The sequence below is a fragment of the Diprion similis genome, chromosome 1 (genome assembly GCF_021155765.1).
Source record: "Diprion similis isolate iyDipSimi1 chromosome 1, iyDipSimi1.1, whole genome shotgun sequence".
Lineage (NCBI taxonomy): Eukaryota > Metazoa > Arthropoda > Insecta > Hymenoptera > Diprionidae > Diprion > Diprion similis.
This window is the reverse complement of record NC_060105.1, coordinates 17,472,751-17,494,098: the sequence shown is the minus strand read 5'-3', so window position 1 is coordinate 17,494,098 and position 21,348 is coordinate 17,472,751. Positions and strand designations below refer to the sequence as shown.

The 21,348-nt window shown below is 34.4% G+C and overlaps 2 protein-coding genes and 1 long non-coding RNA gene across 7 annotated transcripts; 1 reads left to right on the top strand and 2 right to left on the bottom strand.

The window, feature by feature from the left end:
- Nucleotides 1-3,779: 3,779 nt before the first annotated feature.
- LOC124404333 (histone-lysine N-methyltransferase E(z)) lies at nucleotides 3,780-10,732 on the bottom strand. 4 transcript variants are annotated; one of them, XM_046878505.1, is made up of 12 exons: nucleotides 10,533-10,732; nucleotides 10,006-10,319; nucleotides 9,556-9,837; nucleotides 8,917-9,133; nucleotides 7,436-7,459; nucleotides 7,146-7,246; nucleotides 6,598-6,775; nucleotides 6,137-6,508; nucleotides 5,396-5,686; nucleotides 4,491-4,673; nucleotides 4,187-4,346; nucleotides 3,780-3,976 (listed from the first exon to the last, which is right to left on the bottom strand). In XM_046878505.1, exons 1-12 carry the CDS (start codon nucleotides 10,666-10,668, stop codon nucleotides 3,910-3,912), a joined length of 2,325 nt encoding a protein of 774 aa, XP_046734461.1. In that variant the 5' UTR covers nucleotides 10,669-10,732; the 3' UTR covers nucleotides 3,780-3,909. The 4 variants fall into 4 exon arrangements, with proteins under 4 accessions (XP_046734461.1, XP_046734547.1, XP_046734383.1 ...); XM_046878591.1 differs by having other exon boundaries at nucleotides 3,783-3,970; nucleotides 4,181-4,346; nucleotides 7,436-7,456; nucleotides 10,533-10,731; XM_046878427.1 differs by having other exon boundaries at nucleotides 3,783-3,970; nucleotides 4,181-4,346; nucleotides 10,533-10,730.
- An 832-nt stretch (nucleotides 10,733-11,564) lies between these two features.
- Nucleotides 11,565-19,053, top strand: LOC124414427 (1-acyl-sn-glycerol-3-phosphate acyltransferase gamma-like). Of its 2 annotated transcripts, XM_046895396.1 has the most exons (7): nucleotides 11,565-11,749; nucleotides 14,535-14,774; nucleotides 16,891-17,063; nucleotides 17,210-17,371; nucleotides 17,478-17,816; nucleotides 18,145-18,364; nucleotides 18,491-19,053. In XM_046895396.1, exons 2-7 carry the CDS (start codon nucleotides 14,594-14,596, stop codon nucleotides 18,577-18,579), a joined length of 1,164 nt encoding a protein of 387 aa, XP_046751352.1. In that variant the 5' UTR covers nucleotides 11,565-11,749; nucleotides 14,535-14,593; the 3' UTR covers nucleotides 18,580-19,053. The 2 variants fall into 2 exon arrangements, with proteins under 2 accessions (XP_046751352.1, XP_046751424.1); XM_046895468.1 differs by lacking the exon at nucleotides 14,535-14,774.
- A 31-nt stretch (nucleotides 19,054-19,084) lies between these two features.
- Nucleotides 19,085-19,337, bottom strand: LOC124414574. The gene is made up of 2 exons (XR_006930043.1): nucleotides 19,220-19,337; nucleotides 19,085-19,187 (listed from the first exon to the last, which is right to left on the bottom strand). It is a non-coding gene; the product is annotated as an uncharacterized LOC124414574 (long non-coding RNA).
- Nucleotides 19,338-21,348: the final 2,011 nt, after the last annotated feature.

Below are 21,348 nucleotides of genomic sequence, written 5' to 3'. Positions count from 1 at the left end.
CTTTGAAATTATTGAAAAATGATTAGATATTATAGTTTGCTTTATACTCAAAAATTATGTTTGTATGTAATTATACACGTCAGTTCTTAGATTCGCAGTTTTTATCAAATGAACAAAGGTTATTTTTATAATTGAAAGATGATACTCGTATCTGCATATATGGCGAAAAATGTTTTTGTCTGCCGTGCTTGCTTGAAAAAAAAAATTCAAACCGACAAAATTTTTTGTTTATTATGCTTTGGAAGTAGAGAACCCATTGTTTAATAATAAATGTCCGATTAAAATGTCGTACTGTTGATTATCGAGATTGTATCCGATTTGAGTAGAATCACTTTGTATCGGATTTTTAGTTAAGGATACACATAATTATGAAGTACGGAATTCTTAAATAAATATCAAGACCGTTGAAATTTTCACAGAAATATTGTTCTCACTTGTCTTGTTTTCAGTCAAAAAATCGAAAACCATTACAAGCGTTATCATTGTCAATTTGAAAAACGTTTACAATTCAAGATCAAAACAAAACTTCAAAATCTTGTAAACATGATGCCTCACAAAGATAGTTCTTTTCTCGAACAATGAGCGACTGTTTTGAAGTAACTGCTTTGTGCGAGCGATTTCGAACAGTCACTCTGTTTTTTCATCGATGTCATACATAGGACAAAACAAGAAAAAAAAAAAAAAAACTGAATGGAGGTGGCGGTGGAAAATTTCTGGCTGAAAAACATAGTTTTTAACACTCTAGCCTCAAACCGCGACTTTGATGTGATTTTTGGCTGTCGTGATAAAAAATACGGTTCGAAAGTTTTCTTGACACGGCTTGTGCCGTGAATCTCACAGCTCATCAAAAAGCCTTATTCATACTCGTTACGAAGTGTACTATTTGCGTAGTGTTCTCACGAGATCACAAAGTTTTTTCAGACCGGATCACATTCTGATATTTCGAACGTTTGATTGTGGTTCATATGATTTTTGTTTTAATAGAGCCTGCAACGTCAAATAAGAATTAGTAACAAACTATTTAAATGACAAGGAAGGGTCTTTCGTTGCTCGATTTTGATTTTACTTATTTTTTAGTACTTTATTCTCCATCGAAATTTAAGAGGTACGGATTTTTTCACCGGCGGAAAAAGTTTTTGGGAGTTGAAATCACCCTTCAAAATGAGAATACTGAAGAGATATTTGTCAAGTTTCATATATTTTTAGTTGTGAAAATTTATTGGGCCCTAATATAATGCGGTTTTACATGAGAGTATTGACATTCGTAAAAGTCATACGGTTGGGAATTCACAAAATTGATATAACAAAACAACTACTGCTTATATATTCATCGGACCAATTGTAATTTGAAGAGGGAAAAACAAAGTAGGAATGATTTTTTCCATTTTTCCGAAAAATTGCATCTGAAGGGTGAATTCATACCCTTGCACACTTACATACACTAAACGACGTGGTATCACGTCGCCATTTTCTTTCGTGTTCTTGCTATTTAATTCATACACTTCTACTTGAAAATAATTCAATACTAGGATCATTTAAATAATATTCAACTGATTTTTTTTTCTCTAAACATCACCCCCCCCTCCCTCCCCCCCCTCCCTCGTATTCTTCATAATAATTATTACCGCACTTTTAAATTCTGAAACTGAAAATTCAAATTGTAAGAATATTCAGAATTATTTAGTCGAGTTCGATTACGAAATGCTAAAATTTACGTGAAGAAATTAATCCAACAAAATGCATTGCGTATTAGTAGAACAAGATATTTGAAAATAAAATGTATCCCAAATATTACCATTTGGAGTGTTCTATTAATGAATTACGGTACAAATGTACAGTTAAGAAATAATATTATTAAGCTAGTCTTTTTTCTCATCGAAAATCTTTGGTTTTTTTCATGAAAATTCAATAGTACTCAATGCTTCCCGAAAATTTCCGCATTTCTTCCCAATTTAACACGCCAACTTTTTCAAAACATGTATTCGCCTGAATGTCTGTATAACATTAATGCAATTCAATCGATTACTGCACTTGAGTAAAATCAGGAAAAAAAACGAGCTCGAAAAGTAAGAGCAGGTAATCCTAGGAAGTTAGGATGACCAAAAATAATCAATTTTCGATTACATTATTTATTCTCGATTATCGATTATAATCGATTATTTTTCAAACTCGATTGATCAACCGACTCGATTATTTTCCCTCACAATCGTTTTTCGTTTTTTACTCCCATGATCGATGCTTACTCACTAAGTACCTATTTAATATAATAAGTGAAAGATAAATGAATATTTTCGCCTGAACTGAAATTCACGAAATTTCGGTTTCATATAGGCCATTTAAAAAAAATACGAAATAATCGATTAATCAATTGATTTTTATCGATTCAATCGAGTCATGTTTGCTTAATTTTTTCGACTCGATTAATTGATGCATCGATTATTTTTAAATTATTGGCCAAAGCTGCGAAGAAGTCCCATATCGCCAGGACGGTTCTTTTCACAGCTGCTTTTGGAGCGTAGAAAATATACTTACGTAGTAATAACAAAGTCATCTATAATAATTCAACGCTAGACGTCACACGTAGACGGATAGCTCGTGACAAGCGGCCGTGACTGGCAGATTAATTACCAAAACTCAGATATAGCTTCGTCAGAAACCTAATCGTTTTCACATTTTATCTGATCTCCCTGAGCGTGCTGTTCCAGAATTTCAACGAAATTGCGACTGAAGTTCTTTGATCGTACGGCCTTAGGATTGGCCTAGAATTGCTCACCGGACTCGCGGTGCCATTCTCGAAGCAAATTTCAAATCGTGTTTAATTAAACGCGAGCCGAGCCTTGTGCAACTATCGAAATCAATGATGCCATAACGCATATGTGTTACATATGTACATACATAAGCCCCTGAACACAGTTATGCCAACGTGATATATAACGATGCGTGATACAACTATGCATATGTATTATATCTTTTGAAATATTTACAACGCCTGGGGTGTTGATAATTGCGATAAAAGATACGGAACGTGGTGTCTGAAAAATGAGAGAAATTAAAGAAATTGAAGAATGTGTCTGACGTATTGTGAAATATTGACTTGATCGACGTTCTCATAACAACTCAACATTATTTAAAAATTATATTTTTACATCACATAGAATGTTTGCTTTCCTGGTTTGTCTTGTACTTATTATTTTCATTATAATCATCATTATTATGAAAGCAATAGTCGTTTCCATATGAATGCAAGACCATATCTTTACACGAACCTTGATTTTGACACTTTTATCGGTCAAGATCCGTTCCTTTCCTATCCTTCCGTTTTCCTTTCAAGAGCTGAAATAACCTTCCCAATATATCATATTATAATGTGTATATAATTGTATATATTCAACGTCAAGTACGAAGTATGTTTATTGGTCGAACCTTTTTTTGTAGTACACTTTCTATAAACTTTTGAAAACGCAAGTCAACAACCTTGTTTTACCCTATTCTTCGGTCATGGTCGAAGTAGTCGAGGTAAAATATTATTATAGTCATACAAAATGTATTAACAATAAAATCTACCTGTCCACCACACGTGGCAAATGTTCTTACTGCGTATTACATTCGTAAATGGTAAGTTGTGTTGTACACGTATATTTCCTGCAGCTGACGCAGCAGTTTTATCGGCAAACTGTGCACCCATAGCACGTTGAATGTGAGATTGAAATATGCGAAATACGAACAGATGACAAAAAAAATTTATTTTCTATGATACGAATTTTTAAAATGTGTAAAATATTGAAAACGGGTTTTTAACCGTGAATTATAACAGTTTACATTTTTCGCATTATCACTCCAGTCGAAAAAAAAACAATTATCTCAAAATTGTTTCAAGAATTACTTATTTTCACAGGTAACAACTGTTTGCTATAAAAATTCCATTTCACGTTCAATTCCAACAAACTTGAGCTGCTCTGTCGGTCCGTATCTGTAAAACGAGAAATATGTTGGTATTTTTGACCACATATACCAACCTTTCGTCGCTAACAATCGACGTTCACTTATAAAATTATTTTAATCCGACTACTATTCAATTAGCCCTATTACTACTATAAAATACTTTTACAGTCACAGGCAAGGAAATTATTTCTTTTCTTAATTTGTACTTCTTTCTGTAATTTGACAAACTAGTCTTCACCTGTAATCAAAGAACAATTCTTCGCCAGGTTGTATCGCTCTCTTCGCAAAGATTCCAATTCTATGATCACCATTAACCATCATAACTTTGGCATAACAGTTTGGATTTATGGAATGGTTTGCAAATCGTATTTTGTTCCCTTTCCGAGTTGCATCTACTACGAAATCTGCTCAAAAAAATATAATATACAGTTTAAAAATATAATACAGATTAAGAATATAAATTATTCAACTTGTAATATGGTTGGCAACAATTCTTTGGTAAATCAAAACTTTTCTATACAAATTTTAAATCCATTTAAATTAAATACCGTTATTGAGGTTGAATAGAAAGCTGCACATGTATTTGTCGTAGACTTTTCCTCGCCTATCAGCTTCATCTTGACTTATTATTTCACCACAATATTCTGATATGAACTCATTCTTGGCAGCAGATTCTTTCAAAAATATTCCCCAACCAGCAACATCCGAAGGTGCCATTAAGAGGTGCTTGTCTGAAGGTATAGAAATGTAATTTTCATAAGTTCCATTTCCATTGAGCAAAATGTCTTCAGTTAAAATCTCAAGATTTAGAAAATTCTGTCGATTTTCCTACCGAATTTAATACACCATATCGTTCTCGATTGAAGTAACGGTTTTTGGTGCTTTGGTGCCACAAATTAAGATTTAGAATCAGGGATCAATTTACATTCAAGGTTGACTTGTTTTCATAAAAAAATGGTACTTTTTTTGTCAGTCAACATAATATATTGTAACTCGAATATCAAAATCAAAATTCAAATGATCTCGAAGTCTTCGGAGATCGTTTGTTTAAATGGAAGCATTTTACCTTGAAGATTTGGAAATGCCCGTTACTTTGCCATGGCTGTAACATGTTTTGACAGAAATTTTGGTGAATTTTGTCTGCCATTACCAACATATGGTGATGGATATTCGAATAATTTAGGCTTTCGGAAATCTTCAAGTTTTCCTCACCATTTTTACCTCAAATTAATTATCGCGATAAAATTAACTGAACTCGAATGAGATACAATTTTTTTCGAAACCTGCAGTTCGTTCGCAGATTTTAGAAAATTCGGAAGTAATTCTGAAAATGATTTTAATATTCTATTCTTACTTTTTGATTCTATTGTTTGCTTGATTGCTGCACAAGTAACTGTGCAGTAATGAAGTAACTGACTGTAACTTTTTATTAAGCATGTTTTAATGAACTTACGCAATCCGCGTTGAACACTAACATTTTTGCAAGAAATTTTAGTGATGTGGAATTGATCTGCACCACAAGTCTGGCATAAATCGGGATCACACTCTCTGACCGCCAAATAGCAGGGACATTGCTTGGTATTGCATTGCGCTTTACATCTGCATCCAGGGAATCTATTCTGACAATCGCTGCTACACTGACAGAATTTTTCGCAAAAATTTTGGGCCTGGATGCAAGGACATGAATTATCACACTGACGTCCTGGATGATCACAGGGGGCAAAATTATGCACATGATTTGCACCTGAAAATCCATAATTTGAGTTAATATCATTTGATTGAAAGATATTTTGGAAATGCAGATTCTTTTTTCATCCCGACATGTCAACACAATTCTTCCTCGTTCTTCCACAACTTTTCTAAAATCTTCTATTATTTTCCAAAACTTTTCACAGGTAAAACTCAAAAGAATCGAATAAATCTGTTGATTCAACGAAATTAGATCGAAGAATCGAGTATAAGATCAAAATGCACTGGAAAAATTTTTATATCTGAGACGCTTGCCAATTTAAGTAACTTCCCAGAGCAGAAATTTCAGTTACAACGTACTTATTACTTCATTTACTCAATTTAAATTACTCAAATAAAATGAATATATTTTGAATAAATTAAAGAGTAGGATGTTGATGGCTGTATGACAAGAAATATACCATTTAACGTTTGAAGATTGAAGATTGAAATAAAAATTGCGTACCAGAATCTTTTTTCAACTGAATTTTCCTGCAATGCATCGACCAGAGGCGATGTTTCTTCTTCTTCTTTCGAGGTGGCGTGAAATCTTTGAGACTTTCAACAGCTGGGATATCAGAGGCTTCCTTTTGTGCAAACCGATACACCTGCTGGCATGTTTTAGTCAACATAATCTGTGCCAACGCGCATGGATTACCAGGAAACGCTTTATGCAAACCGCGAAACAAGCTCTGTTCCGAACCTGTCCAAGAAAACTCGTTTTGTTGTTCAGACGCCTTATCGAAGCCCAACAGCGTGAACGGCGTTTGGTTTTCAGGCTGCACTTGACTTTCGGATATCGAAGGTTTCGCTTCCTTGTTCAAGTTCTGTTTAAAATCTAGTAAAACGGCATTGAATAGAAGTATTAAAAACTGATCATTAATCAGAATTGAAATAGAATTTACCTATTATTTTCGTATTTCTTACCTTGGCAACTTCCACCTTGGCTGTATTTATTGCTATCGTTACTGTCTTCACTGCTGGCTTCATTGCCCGAATCGACACTTGCTTGCTTTCTAACTTTTCTGGGACCGCCCCTCTTTTCATCTCCTTCTTCATCTTTCACATTTGCAGCTTGAGCTGCTAATTTTTCTTTCATACCTTCCTGAAATAATCAATGTACTTGTAGATCGGCAGTTCTCAGTTTGTGTATAGCATTGAAGAATTTAAAAAAATTAAAGTCAATTCAATTTCTTAAATGTATACGTCAATCCGCTGTCTTGACGTATACAAAATACGTATATAAAATAATTGAGCTCCCTCGATTCAATATCGATCGGTGAAATAATTTGTTGCGCAGTGGAATGGAATCGCTGTTCCCACCTCATTGGCAACTTAGGCTGACCCAAGAATTTTTCCCCAATCTAATAACTTTAAGTGAATGCAATCATTTTGCAAACTGATTCAAGTTCTATCAACCAAGACGTGATTGATGGATAACTGAGATAAGTGAGATAAATGAACATGATATTTACCAAATGCATGTAACATTCGGGTCCACAAGGTTCTGCAAATGGCTTCAGATCAGGCCCCTTCCTCTTTTGCAAATTCGGCCCGGGATGACAGACTTGAAGTCCTAGCAAGAAAATGAATTTGTTTCAATCATTCAAGGTATAGAACCGATGATAATCCAGAAGAACGGATGTAATCGATAGTGAAGATGGGTTGTGAGTGATATGAATTTGATAACTCCAGTGACGATGCCTGTAGTGAACAAAAAAAAAAGAATTTGACAAATATTTTCTTGTATTTAATGGAAGTTTACCTTGCGGGGAGATTCCCTTGGCTGCTGTATCAAATAAGGAATTATAAATTCTGTCATTATTGAGTGTAAAAATATAGATTAATATATAAATATATATATTATAGGCTGAATTCTTTTGAAATTATGCAGGCTCCTACGAAATTCCGAAGCATCAAAAAATAAATTGTATAATTCTTTGATACGCTTGAAGAGCTTGACGATTTTATTAGAAAAAAATCTCCATCGCTAGTGCAGCTATTCAAATATGACCCATATATTTCATATAAGCTCTTAAAAAATTTTAATCGTAACAGAATTGGCCAATAATTAGTGGAGATTCTTACAACAATATTACAGAAATGTCATTTTCTGTTTTGGAAAATTTTACGTTTTATACCGAGTTTCAACCTCGTGAATTACTTTAAAATAGAAATACATACTTTTTTAATAATACGAATGAACAGCCATTATAATGTTGAAATGAAATTTGAAAGTTTGAAAAAACGTTAGTTTTCGGGACTTACGAATTACGAATACATGTACAAGTTGTGGGAAATTTCTTCTGAAAAAAGACGTGAAATATCTGATTCTTTAACGGTATCTGAGAATTAATTACTTTACTTTCAGGTGATTTAGGATTGGATTCTCTAGGAGCCTACATGATTTCATATGCGTCCAGCCATTACGAAAACAAAACTGGCTATTTACTTTTCGTAATCTTGCCACCAAAATTTCGTCAATATGGTAATTTACTTTGAGAAAACCAACACATTACGCAAGCAATGTATTGTGACTTGGATAAAGTGACGTCGTATTGTTATTAGCACTATCATTTTACTTGCAAGCATTTACCGGTACTAAACGTTGTTGGCATTTCAACAGCCATTAGATCTGCGAGAGAGCAGAAAATATACACAAACTCTTGCAAAGTTTTTCAAAAGCTTATAACGAATGAGGTCAGGTACTCTCACATATCAATGGAACAACGACGTGTAAGACAAGCACAAACTTTTACAAGGCAAGGAGATTTAATCTAAAGGAAAAAAGGAGATCAAAAACTTTGGCTATCGTCAATGGCTCAGTTCGAATTGTCAAAAATAATGTGGTCAGTTGTTTGTAAAAAGTTTTTTTTTAAAAACATATTTGCGGACCGTCTCCTGTGGAAAAGTTAAAAACTTTAAATCATAAACTTAAAAATTTTTAGATGAACTGTCGGCTGATTGATAAAGTATTCAGTTATCCCCTTGTGAGAAAAAAGTTTTCAAATTTTTTTATGCACAATTCAATGTAGCCAACAGCTCTTTACAGAATATATATCAAAACTGAAAACCAGTTTGGCTTTATAAAATGGAAGTAAAAAATATTGAATAATAAAAGCATCTGAGATGCAATCAGGACTTTGTAAACATATCGAATTTTTATAAATAAAAATGCTGAACGGGAACTTCAAATTAAAAAAATTAATGCACTGCACAGATCTTCCAAGATCGTTATATACTTACGATGTAGAAAACAATCATATTTAAAACACCTTCTACAAAATAACGTATGAAAGGAATGCATTGTTTGTTCTCTAGGAACGCTTTTAGCATTAACACCGTCTATGTTTGGCGTACATTCTGGAGGTAATGCATTTGGATCAGATCTTTCGGTAAGCTCGATGTACTTTTCTCGTAGCTCCTCGGGTCTACCTTTGTCGGGAAACATGCTTGATATAGCCTATAAATATATTAGAGAAACAGTTTTGAATTCACAGTTAGTAAACATACTATTGCATATTTCTATATATATATAGATTTCTGTTCAAACTGAATCTCAGAACAGATGAAACTGACTTTCGCGATGCTAAACACTTTTTACTTGAATTTACTACTTTTCAACTAAAAAATACAGTCACCAAACTTTTTTCATAATACTTTAAGAATGCCATCGACTTAATATCAAATAATAGGCAAAATGGAAGGAAACATTCTTTTGAAAAATGTTTAAAGATCTCAAATACAGATACGTAATGAATAACTTGTTCAGACAACGTTTTGTAGCCAATTTTTGATAGCCTGGATTGATAGATTTACATTTACATTCTCATTTTATTCTGAGAAACAATTCTTTCGTGTCATTTAAGATGTTAAATAGCTCACGTTGAATATGTGCATCGAAGGAAAAGGTGTAGTCAAGGATTCTTTGTCCCTAGAATCTTTTGAATCCTCGTCAATTTTTTCCAGTTTCACTTCAATTTTCATACATTCCAACTCTGTTATTTCGCAATCATCATCTTTTGAGCTTTCCTTATCTTTTGCGGATTCTTTACCTTTCTTAGGTGGTTCCTTATCTCTGTCATCTTTCTCGTATAGCATCAAAGCATTTACCAAATCAACGAATATAGAGTCATCCATAAAACCAGACTCTCGATCACCATGGACCTAAGATATTTAGTAAAATTATTCTCGTAAATCAAAGCTTGATGATATATAATGCATCTCTCTTCTTCTAATGCTCGATATAATGTATCCTCCATATATTTTGGTATTGTTTAGAATTGCCACATTGCATTTGTATGAAAAGCTTAGATGATCGTAAAAAAATATTACCTTTCCGTCATAATTTTTGATCAACTCTTCGATAAATGTACCGTCTTGATCAAGTATTTCGTCACCCATGTATGGAATATTGTGTAAAACAGTCTCATCTTCGACCATAAAATTTTGTTGGATCGGCGCCCAAGTATACATGGTCGGTATGGGAGTTACAGCATTTATGATTTTTACTGGACACGTTTGAATATCTCCATCAGAGCTTGAAACCTCTGCTTTCTTCATGCATGAGACATGGGGTGGAACCTCTTGCATCGCCAGCCATAGAGCCTTTCCATCTGCCCACCGTTTCTGCTCTATAACGAGGAACTCTATCGAGAAGGCAAAAAAACAATCAGATTCATTGTTCAAGTTCTGTTTAAAATCTAGTTCAACTATCAAAGCTAGGATTCTGATGTTTGTTACCTGAATGTAATTTCTAAATAAAATAAAGAGATTTACGAATAGAATATGTCGATCGAGAATAGTTAAGACTGATTATTGTCGTGTAACAGAAATTGATTGAAAAAGAAAAATTTGTTTACCTGTCATAATTTTGCGATTCTGATTCCATGCTATTTTCACTTCATCAGCGCGCTTGTAACGCTTCAATTGTCGCAAGCGCATATACTCCGACTTTACACGCTTCTTCCACTCAGTCGAGACTTTGGCTTTCGACATTTCATTCACCTACTGGACATCCCATCAAAGATCGTCCTGCAATGAATGATAATTCTTCTTTCTTTTCTTCTCCGAGTTCGCTCAGTTGGCTATCAGCAGCTATCAGCAAAGAGCCGCAAAAAGGTAACTGCCAAAACCATAGACATACAAAAATAGACCGCGGGAGTTTCATTCATAGACATATCTAAGGCTGTGTTCCGAAATTAGATCGTCATGTCGTCAACATTTTTTTGTTATCTCTCTTGCGCCGCCAACTTAGTGACTAGCTCTGTCTCTGTTCTAGGGAGTTTTAGCGCTGTCAGCTAATAGAGAGCCAAACGCAACTCCAAGGAAGAAAAATTGACTGTCGCAGAATCAATTTCCGTATGTGTAATAGCGTTTTTCACTTGTTACACAGAGTGTGAACTGAGTGCAATTTCCCTAGTGTTAAACAAATAACAGAAGCGGGATCCTAGTGAAATCGCACTTCAGCTCACACTCCTCCCAGTGCTGTCAATAGTCTTTTATCTCTTTTGCACTGGCGAGTTCGTCAGTAGCTTCGCCTCTGTCCTAGGGAGTTTTTAGTACTGCCAGCTAATTTTGGAACGCACCTATAATGTATAACTGGTGTATTCCGAAATTATCTGGCAGCGCCAAAAACTCCCTAGGATAGAGATACAACTACTCACTAACTCGAAAGCGCAAAAGAGATAACAGATTGTTGACAGCATTGAGAGTTAGTTTTGGAATGCACCTACAAATGCAGGTTTGGAAATATCCCCAATTTGTCTACGGCGGGGTTCAGGATCTCAATTTGAAGATAAATTTGTAGTTCTATCAACAGCCACGCAGATCGTCACGTACGCAGGGGTGCGTGCTATATTCATGTATTTTGATGTTCCACAATTAAGAATTGCCTCTCCCGACGTCTGCGGTTTCCAGACCTGAGTACAAAACTCTGCTCCATAGTCCATAGTTCTGGGTTTCGCTCTACTGTTTTGATTCCAATCAAGGCCGTAGTTTATCCGTTAGAAATATATTTTATCGTTGATTACAATGTAATACCACATACTTAACAGAAAAATCAATTATGCAACAATAGGTGAGTTAATTAATGACTGTATTTTGTGTTATCACACTGACTTATGATATTCGGCGTTTTCACGACTTGCGCCACTTTAACTGTGTTCACAACACTATTCTTCACTCTTCGCATTCAGAGGATGACTGCTATTTGATAAGCTTTAAAAGTATTAATTATTTGTTATGAATCAGCCGTATCTTTGCCGCTGCGTAATACTTGGAAACCTTCATTCAATCAGATTGGAATTATAGAATAGAACTACAGTAGTCTCATTATCGGCGTTACGCGTATGTATGTATGCACAAAGAATTTTATTCTCTCATTAATTCTACCTCTACAGCAAATGCTGATTTCCTTCGTCAAATTGTGCCGCATCATCGAAAATACTTGCAATAATTTCTCTAACTCTTGTTTCAAATTTTTGGTTACGTTCCTCATATTCTGGGATTTCAATTTCACTCAATACTTTAACGGAGACAAGCTTATAGACAAATTCTGATTTTTATCACAACTGAACTTTGCCCAAGCAACCGCTTTCTAGTATACTTGGCTTTCATGCAATTAGTTGTTTTCAACTTGTCATAATAGCTTCACAGCGGTCTTTCCTTGGCAATGGATTTTCATCATTCAACACACGTTTCTCTATTTAACATAGAAACTGTGGTTGCAAATTCACCTTGTTCAATTTTATCGTGACAGGAGACGTTGATGCAGATAATTATTATCAGAGGACTTGTATTAATCGCTTATCACAAAAATTTCATGGAACTTTGCAGTCTTAACGTATATAAATTAACGTCAATTTTCACCAGCTACTTGTAAATAATTTGTGTAAGAGTTTCTATATAATTTTTTTTTTCTATAACATTGACTGATTTAACAAACTATTCAAAGAATATAAGACCAATATGCCTCTTTTTACTAACTATGAAGAGAAATACAGTTTTGATCAAATATAATCATTGTTTGGATCATTAGTGTAATGTAGTAATCAGTTTCAGCTTCAAGTTTCTTAATCTCCTTACATTAGCTGTGTTATGAAAAGTTCGGAATTTCGTCACCCTACAAAATTTCATTAATTTGTCTGTAAATTCCATGATCACAATATCCTTATTGATCACGGTGTGGAATTGTACCCATGGGTGGCATTTTTGTTCTTTGTTTGAAGATGAGCGTTTCATGTTGTGAGTGGCTCTGTGAATATCCATAACATGGATTCGTTTTGGATCACAAGTTTACGCTTCTTCGTGAATTTTTATAAATTAGTGGATGCCCCATAAGCCTTGGGATATTTTGTTTACTCAATCAAAGAAACTTGATAAGAAGAACAACTTATTAATATTTGGTAATTTTTATTATTCACCTTAATTTTATCGTCACTTTATTCCAATATCATGCTCGACTGATTGGCTGTTCTAGCAAACTTTGCAAAATTGTTTACCAATATTGTATGGTTTTGCAGTTTGTTCCTTACCTTGAAATTATGTGTCTTACTTACTCTTACCGATTGTGAATGAAAAAAAAGAAATCAAATTCTAAGATTAGTTGAGAAGTTTAGTCAAAACTATTGAAAACTTCGGTTTAAACTTCATTTTCAAAGGCGACCTTCTGGATCTACTGGACTTGATAAATTCTACATTCTCTTTTTATTTATCCACAGCATATTAATATAATTTTGTGCAAATTCGTATTATTAAATTTTTCATGTTCAGCGTTGCACTAGGATATACCTCAACAGCAGTATTTCTGGCTCTTATCACTGGCTTGGCATGAGTAATTTTTTCTTTTACATTAGAGTCTTTTATGTTTCATTCAGTGTAGAGTAGCTGACAAGTTGGTCAGCACACCATGAATTTCAACATTTTCCACACTACACTAATAATGCGTTTAAAAACTTTCCATCATCATTCAGACTAGAATTCTATACTAGAATATGCATACATAAAATTCCATTCCATTATAATGATTCACAAATGTATTGTAAAATTGCAAAAAACTTTACAACTGCAGTTTCATTATTGCAAATCAGCACTGTTATTTCAAGAAGGAGACAAAGCTTACATTGTTATTGCGGTTATTCTTAACGAACATGATGTGAAGTGAAATAAATTGTAATTGAATGCATTGGTAAGATATGAGAATGAATGCTATCTTGCTAGATGCATGCAGTGGAAACGTGTATCAGTCTGGTGTGAGGTGCACAGCGTTTCGAACGTGTGTTGAGCAAGAAAAAATTATGCTTGTTTGATATATTCTACAGTAAAAGTTTTCAACTAGTCATAGTAATTTTGTCTAAGTTAGTTCATCGGATCGACTGAACATGTTAGTCACTTCTAGAAAATTAGACAGTGGTGACTCTTAATACCTTGTTAATCGATTAAGTAATCTTATCTAATTCACGAAGGCCAAGAAGTTTAAAAGACCAATAGATTAAAATAACGATAATTTTTGGCATTGTTAACACACACTTTGTACACCTCTTGTGAAAAGAAAATTTCAATACTGTGAATTCAGTTTATTGCTTTGCATTTGTGAGTGATTCAAAATTATGAAATGGTAAAATGATGGCTAAATATTGCATTGTTAATTTAATTTATTATTCGAATTTTTTTCGTATAAAGTGCTCTTATGAAAACTGAATTTTACTTCTTCTTTGTATTTACTGTTTATAGGTAAAAAAATTATCAGCTTCATGCGGAATAGCCTGATATAATTGTTGTTTGTATAATGGTTAATGTTGTCAGTGATTATTCCGTACTTTGTCAATTTTGTAAAATGAACGTTAATCTTTTTTATGTTGCAGGTTGAAAATTAAATATATGTCTTCGACCAAACGCACATATTAGAAGTATACAATAGAAAATGGGGGTCTTAGCATCATTGAAACGATCCTCGGTGGTCCACCTGATGTTTGCTATAACATTTTTTACATCTGGTCTGATTATTAATCTATTCCAATGTATATTGTACATTGGCCTACGTCCATTCTCCAAATACCTGTACCGAAAACTGAATTACTATCTGTGCTACTCGTTTTACTCTCGTAAGTTTTTTTTAGCTACAGATGTTTTGTATGGCCATGGAACGCGTCAGTCTCGCAAATATATTTACACTGACAAGATTTGGTTAAAGTTTGAAATTTTATTATCATGAAACAGCTTGTTTCTTATTCAGGCTGATCACTACCTTTACAAAATCAATGATTACCTGTTTTTGAGAAATTATTCATATATTTAGTTTCAAATTGCTTTTTAACCGTTTTTTGAATCGCTTATTCAAGATTTACATTCAATTTTTCAGATATCGGTTTCATTATTTTTGCATAATTAGACTACTAAGATGTCAATGTTGATCTTTTAAGAGGGATTATGATGATTCCGTGAATACAGTGAGCGCTATAAATAAAGAAAGTGTAAAGAATGTCTGTTTTTACAGAATAAATGTAATTGCGGGAAGGTTTTAGGGACTAGAAAAGTGCAACCGATTGTCTAGGGTTTTCGGGATCGTTAAAAACGAATCCAACGTCATATTTTTAAAATCAAGATGGCGGACTGAAAATATAAAAATTGATCTTATTCGCTCTTATTCGATCCGCCATTTTGAATTTTTGAAATTCATCAGATCTGACCCCATTTTTGAAACAGTTGAAGAAATCAGTTTCAAGAAATTTGACTGCAACGAAAAATGTATGCTTGAAAGGATTAATTAACTTTAAAAATTGCTAAAATCAAAATATATAATCATATATGACGGAATGCTGTGATTAAAATTCCATCCAACCATCCATTTATTTTCACTTTTTACGGAAGAATCGATTATTAAAATATGTCCAATTTCAATCAAATTACATTTCGTAAGTCATGTTTAGTCATATCTCTGTCTACTCTATAGTAACAGTTCTAGCAATTGAATTTTTCGATACAATTTTTTAAATTATGTGCTGGTTGGACCATAAATTATTATTGAAAACACTCAATCCTAGGTATGTAGAGCGTGAAAATAAAATTTGCTGAATATCTCGGATTTTATGGCCATCTTTTTTTTTTCTATTGTTACGTATTTAAATTTCCATTTACTTTGATTACGGTAATAAAATGTAAATGAGGTATTCGTATTCCATACAAACTCAAACAATGATTTTGCCTTACTATTTTTGATTTCGTTTATAATTTTTTGTACGATTGTTCTGACTCTAAATAGCACTCTCGAATTATTTCAAATGTTTTTCTCCAACCATTGTTTTCTTGTGAAATTGCCGGCATGAGCCGAAGGCAAGTGCTGCAATTACACAAGTAACAGTGTGAGCGCAACATAAGCTAATTACAAGTGCTGTAATCGCATGAGTCTGATATCGCCCATCTAGACATTTTGAAATATGCTATTTTTCGCAACACCTGTGAAGGAAAGTTTGATTAGATTAAATATTGAAAATTTTCGAGGCGAGAAGACGGTTGCCTCTTTGTTGCACACGATTCTTTATAGAACAAGAATATGTTACGCGTTTTTTTACGAAGCACAAAATTGAGGTTAGGGTCGCTTAATGTTAGATTTGTTCGCTACAGCGCATGCGCGGAGTACAGAAAAGACCACTTTTAAGTCCTAGGATTTAAAAGTGATCTTTTCTTAACGCCTAAGACTTAAAAGTGGTCTTTTTTGTACTCCGCGCATGCGCATTTGCAAACTCACTCGACTGTCACAGAAACTGGTACTTTGTGTACGAAAAATACGCATGAAAAAACGCGTAAAACATGCTCACGTTATAAAAAAAATTTTTTTGTGGACAATATTTGACATTTAACTCTATTTATACACATCGTTAGTTACAGATCACTTCATATTTTGTGTCAATGCTGATAGCAGAACTTAAAATATAATCGTCCAACTATCTGTAGGCTTTACAGTCGATACAATTTCTTGCTCAATAGTTTGCATAAATGTATTTACAATTGTATGGGTCAAGTGAATATTTGGTCTGGGAAATCTATAGCATTCAAGCAATTTCGGACATGAAAGTTTGTCACTTCAAGACATTTGGCTGTAAATAAATGAATAAATGAATGTATAATTATACACACGAAGAGAGTGGCTATTTTAGAAATAAAAAGTACAGGAATTATTTGAGTACTCGTAGAAGTGAATGCTGACTTTTAATTTTACAGAATTAGTATTCATGGGTGAATGGTGGTCGGGTACAGATGTCATATGTTATATAAATAAGGAAGACTTTGACAAATATTACGGCAATGAACACGGATACCTACTAATGAACCATAGTTATGAAATCGACTGGTTAATAGGCTGGATGTTCTGCGAACGTATTCAAATGCTAGGGGTAAGCTGTGAATTGGAATAGTATAAATTTGTTAAATATTTAGTTGAAAAATTGTAAGATTGTTTACTTTGTAGATTTTTTAAATTCGTAAAATGGTAGAAAAATTATTACTAACAATATCAATATGCATGTAAATTCGATTCCAGAACTGTAAAGCCTATGCAAAAAAGTCTATTCAGTATATTCCTACACTGGGATGGGCCTGGAAATTTGCGGAAAGTGTATTCCTAGAGAGAAGTTGGGAAAAGGACAAAGAAACTATAGGTCAACAAATTAGAGAATTAGCCGACTATCCCGACACGATGTGGGTGAGTAGAGCAAAGTTGAAACATACAATGTCGTTAACTCTTGGAATCTAATCTACAATGGTTCAATTAGTTTGCAATTTGATTGACAAATGTGCAATATTTACAGCTATTGTTGTATGCAGAAGGGACACGTTTCACCCCAGAGAAACACGAAGCCAGCCAAAAATTTGCACATGAAAAGGGTCTGCCAGTATTAAGACACCATTTAACCCCACGCACAAAAGGATTTACAGCAAGTCTTCCACATTTAAGAGGGAAAGTGGGTGCTATCTATGACATTCAGTTGGCATTCAAGCCAACAGAAGTAGTTAAGCCAACTATGACAAATCTTCTTCTAGGAGAGAAAGTAGAAGCTCATATGTACATAAATAGGATTCCACTCGCCGAAGTTCCCGAAGGGGATGAAGCTGCTGCAGCTTGGCTACATCAGATCTATCAGAAAAAGGTGAGTCACTTGCCACGATAAGTACTTGCATCGCTCTATTCAGAACCCAGTTTTGAAGTTATTTTAATCATATCATGGGTTAATTTTTTATAAACTTTCCGCTCTAAAGAAGAGGAAAGATTTTGCACTTATACCGGACAAAAGATATCAAGTTTTCATTATAATTTTACGTTCCGGGACCTTGCAAATGATTTGTGATGATTGGTCAACTTTTTGGTCAACGATAACTCGGGAATGCATAAATTGATTGCTATATTTATATGTTAGATTTTCAGGAATATTTTAACAGGCATCATGGCTAATGTTCGTTCGTTTTTGTGGTTAACAGGACCGAATGGCAGAGAGTTTTATGCAAACAGGGGACTTCTTTGCCACAAGTGGGGTATCGGCAACGGGATCCTTCAAGCTCGAAAGGAGATATTACTCTCTCATAAATACCACTTTCTGGGCCATCGTTGTACTTGTTCCCATGCTGTACTATCTGGTCAATCTTCTGCTGTCTGGGTCGACAGTATACTTTTTCATCGGAGTAGGGATCATCCTATTATGTAAGTTGTTCTCCTTTTACACCAACCAACAAAGTTCTAAACTTTTAGCATTTATTCTTAAATTTATAAGAATAGCTTTTTATCTTTCAGCTAAATTAATTAAATAACGGATATATTGATTTGCAGTTTTCCTGCTGATGTACAAAACAATTGGAATGTCTGAGATAAGCAAAAGTTCGTCGTACGGATCCGCGGAAAGTAAGAAAACTCATTGAGCACACAGATAGACAGTTCTTGTTTTTGGATCGAACAAGCCAAAACAAAACAGAGAAACAAAGTATATATAAATAAAATATAAGAAATTATTAAGATATATTTGCCAGTTGAGAATAGACAATTATATTGATAGCAGTTTAAAAAGATGCGGGGAAACAAAGAATGGAGCTACCCTCCTTTCCCCTGTCAGTTAGTGATCACAGATTACTGAAAACAAAAACAAGTCACCGCACCTGAAATAAGCAATCGAGCTAATCAAACCAACTTGTAAGAGAGACGGAAGGATGATGCTTATTTCTTGAATCTTTCCCCGCTTCTCTTGGAACTCCTAACAATACTATACCATAAGAATTATGAAATTTCGAGCAACAACTGGAATAATATAATTGATATGCGAACAGCGATATAACGATTTGATACCTGTTGGAATTGGATTATTATAGCACGTATTATAAATATGTATCCAATACATATATGTATGTATAGCATAATATGTAGAATTCCTAGCTTCCATCTCCTCGGTCGAGTATATCTGTCCTGTTGACGAAACTCCGGCATGATATTTTCGAAAAATGAAACGGATTAAGGTAATTGTAGAGGATTTGAACTGAAATTAAGGTAATTGTAGAGGATTTGAACTGAACAGATATTTTTTTTCCTTTTCTTTACCTACACTGTACAGGCGATCGAAATCCATGAGAGATATATTATAACATTCCTTGTGATAGGAATGAAAGCGAAATTCGATAGAAAGAGCTGAGAAATTTTCAGAATAACACAAATTTGAGACTGAGGACCTGAAAGACACAGGATGAAAACAATCTGTTCTACTCATTCTATGCACCCTGTAAAAATTTGCGATTTTTGGCTAGATATAACTGCGGTATTTGTTTATCAATGAACAAAATACCTACGGCGAGAGATTGGAATAAGAAAAGCATAAATTTTTGGTATAGACTACTGATATTAATACAACAATATCGATATTATAGTTACTGGTTAAGAGGTAGATGTGGTTGTGTTTAGTTTTTTTTCTTTTTTTTTAAAATCTGTTATGGTTGAATAAACAGCTTTTTAATCCCACCATTAAAAATATTCATGTTAGACAAATGATCTTCGTTTAATGAAAAAAATCATGACCATTTTTTCTAACAACATGCTCAATATTTGAATATTCTAAACGCATGCATTATTGAAATCTAGTATATCAGTAAGAGATGATTTATCTGGTATAAATTCATATTTTGAACGCCGATTGATACAGCTAACAAAAATTGTACCGAAATCAGCATTTAGAAAATTTACAATAACATTTTCATGAGTATCCTAAGGATATGACTAACCACTTTGTTGTGAAATGCGCACAAAATAATCCCGACATCAAACACACGTTCGAAACACTAAACTATAATAATACTGGAACGATTACTGCGGAGGTGGGGGTTCCGGAGAGTGTGATAGCTCGAAGGTGAAGTGTTGTTTCATTCTACTAGCTATTGCGCATGCGTGTGACAGTCTAAGAAAAAATGTAACGTCAGTAATTTACAGAAGAAAACACCTCCGAAGGTGCTTATAAAGACACGTTGTACACCTCGAAAACGCGGGGATGCAAAACTCCTATACCGCTCAAGCGATCAGAGTGAAACTTGGGCAGTTAATGCCTTATTTTGGCAAAAAGTGGAGCGTCTTTTTAATTTTTCAAAATTTGGAAAAAAAATTTACAGATTCGTTACCACCCACAGAAATTGACCAAATTTTCACAGTTGCACGGAATGGATCGAACTATCCGGTACGATGCCACTCGGCGGTGATGAACACACATTTTGAGCCCAGTTCCATGAGATTTGATGGTGAAATGACGAAATGGCAGCTGATTTGGTTTTCGATCATGAAGAACACCAAAATCTCATTTTGGCTCATTTTGGCACTTGTTACCGATCTTTCAGGCCTGCCGGTAATTTTTTACAGACATTACACGCATATATCATCGGCATGCGCGTAATGTCGGTAACAAATGTCGCCAGAATGAGATTTCGGTGTACTTCGTAAGCGAAAACCAGATCAGCTGCCATTTCGTCATTTCAACATCAAATCTCATGGGACTGGGCTCAAAATGTGTGTTTCATCAACGCCGAGTGGCATCCTACCGGATAGTTCGATCCAGTCAGTGCAACTGTGAAAATTGGCCAATTTCTCTGGGTGGTAACCAATCTGTAAAATTTTTTTCCAAATTTTAAACAAGTAAAAAGTCGCTCCACTTCTTGCCAAAATAAGGCATTAATTGCCCAAGTTTTACTCTGATCGCTTGAGCGGTATAGGAGTTTTGCATCCCCGCGTTTTCGAGGTGGTGTATGTACAACGTGTCTTTATAAGCACCTTAAGGGGCACCGATGTGCGGTGTACGAGCTTTTTGAAAGACTGTACCGGTGCAAGAGAGACACCACTTTACCTCCGATCTATCTCTCTCTCCGGAAAGCCAACCTATACCTATATCCATAAAAATGGTCGTTTCAGTATTATTATATTTCAGTGGTTCAACATATGCGTTTTCGCGTCTTGCGAAGCTAGGCGGTGAACCTGGCGGCCTTACGACATCGTAAACATCGTACTGCAACACCAAGAGTATCTGCTAGAGGCAGCACCTTCCTAGTTATGTTCCCCTGTCATGATCAGTTTTATTTTACTATTTATTTCCCCGGTCAAAAAACTGCGACTTTCAGCCCGATTCACAGGTTCGAAAACTTGCATTTTTCGTGCATGTATTGTAG

Coding starts and splice junctions, on each gene's coding strand:
- LOC124404333 (XM_046878505.1), bottom strand. CDS start 10,668: ATGTCGAAAGCCAAAGTCTCGACTGAGTGGAAGAAGCGTGTAAAGTCG. Junction 4,674..5,395: donor TAGTGTTCAACGCGGATTGC/GTAAGTTCATTA, acceptor CTATACCTTCAG/ACAAGCACCTCTTAATGGCA. Junction 4,347..4,490: donor TCTATTCAACCTCAATAACG/GTATTTAATTTA, acceptor TTTTTTGAGCAG/ATTTCGTAGTAGATGCAACT.
- LOC124414427 (XM_046895396.1), top strand. CDS start 14,594: ATGGGGGTCTTAGCATCATTGAAACGATCCTCGGTGGTCCACCTGATG. Junction 14,775..16,890: donor GTGCTACTCGTTTTACTCTC/GTAAGTTTTTTT, acceptor TTAATTTTACAG/AATTAGTATTCATGGGTGAA. Junction 18,365..18,490: donor AGTAGGGATCATCCTATTAT/GTAAGTTGTTCT, acceptor ATTGATTTGCAG/TTTTCCTGCTGATGTACAAA.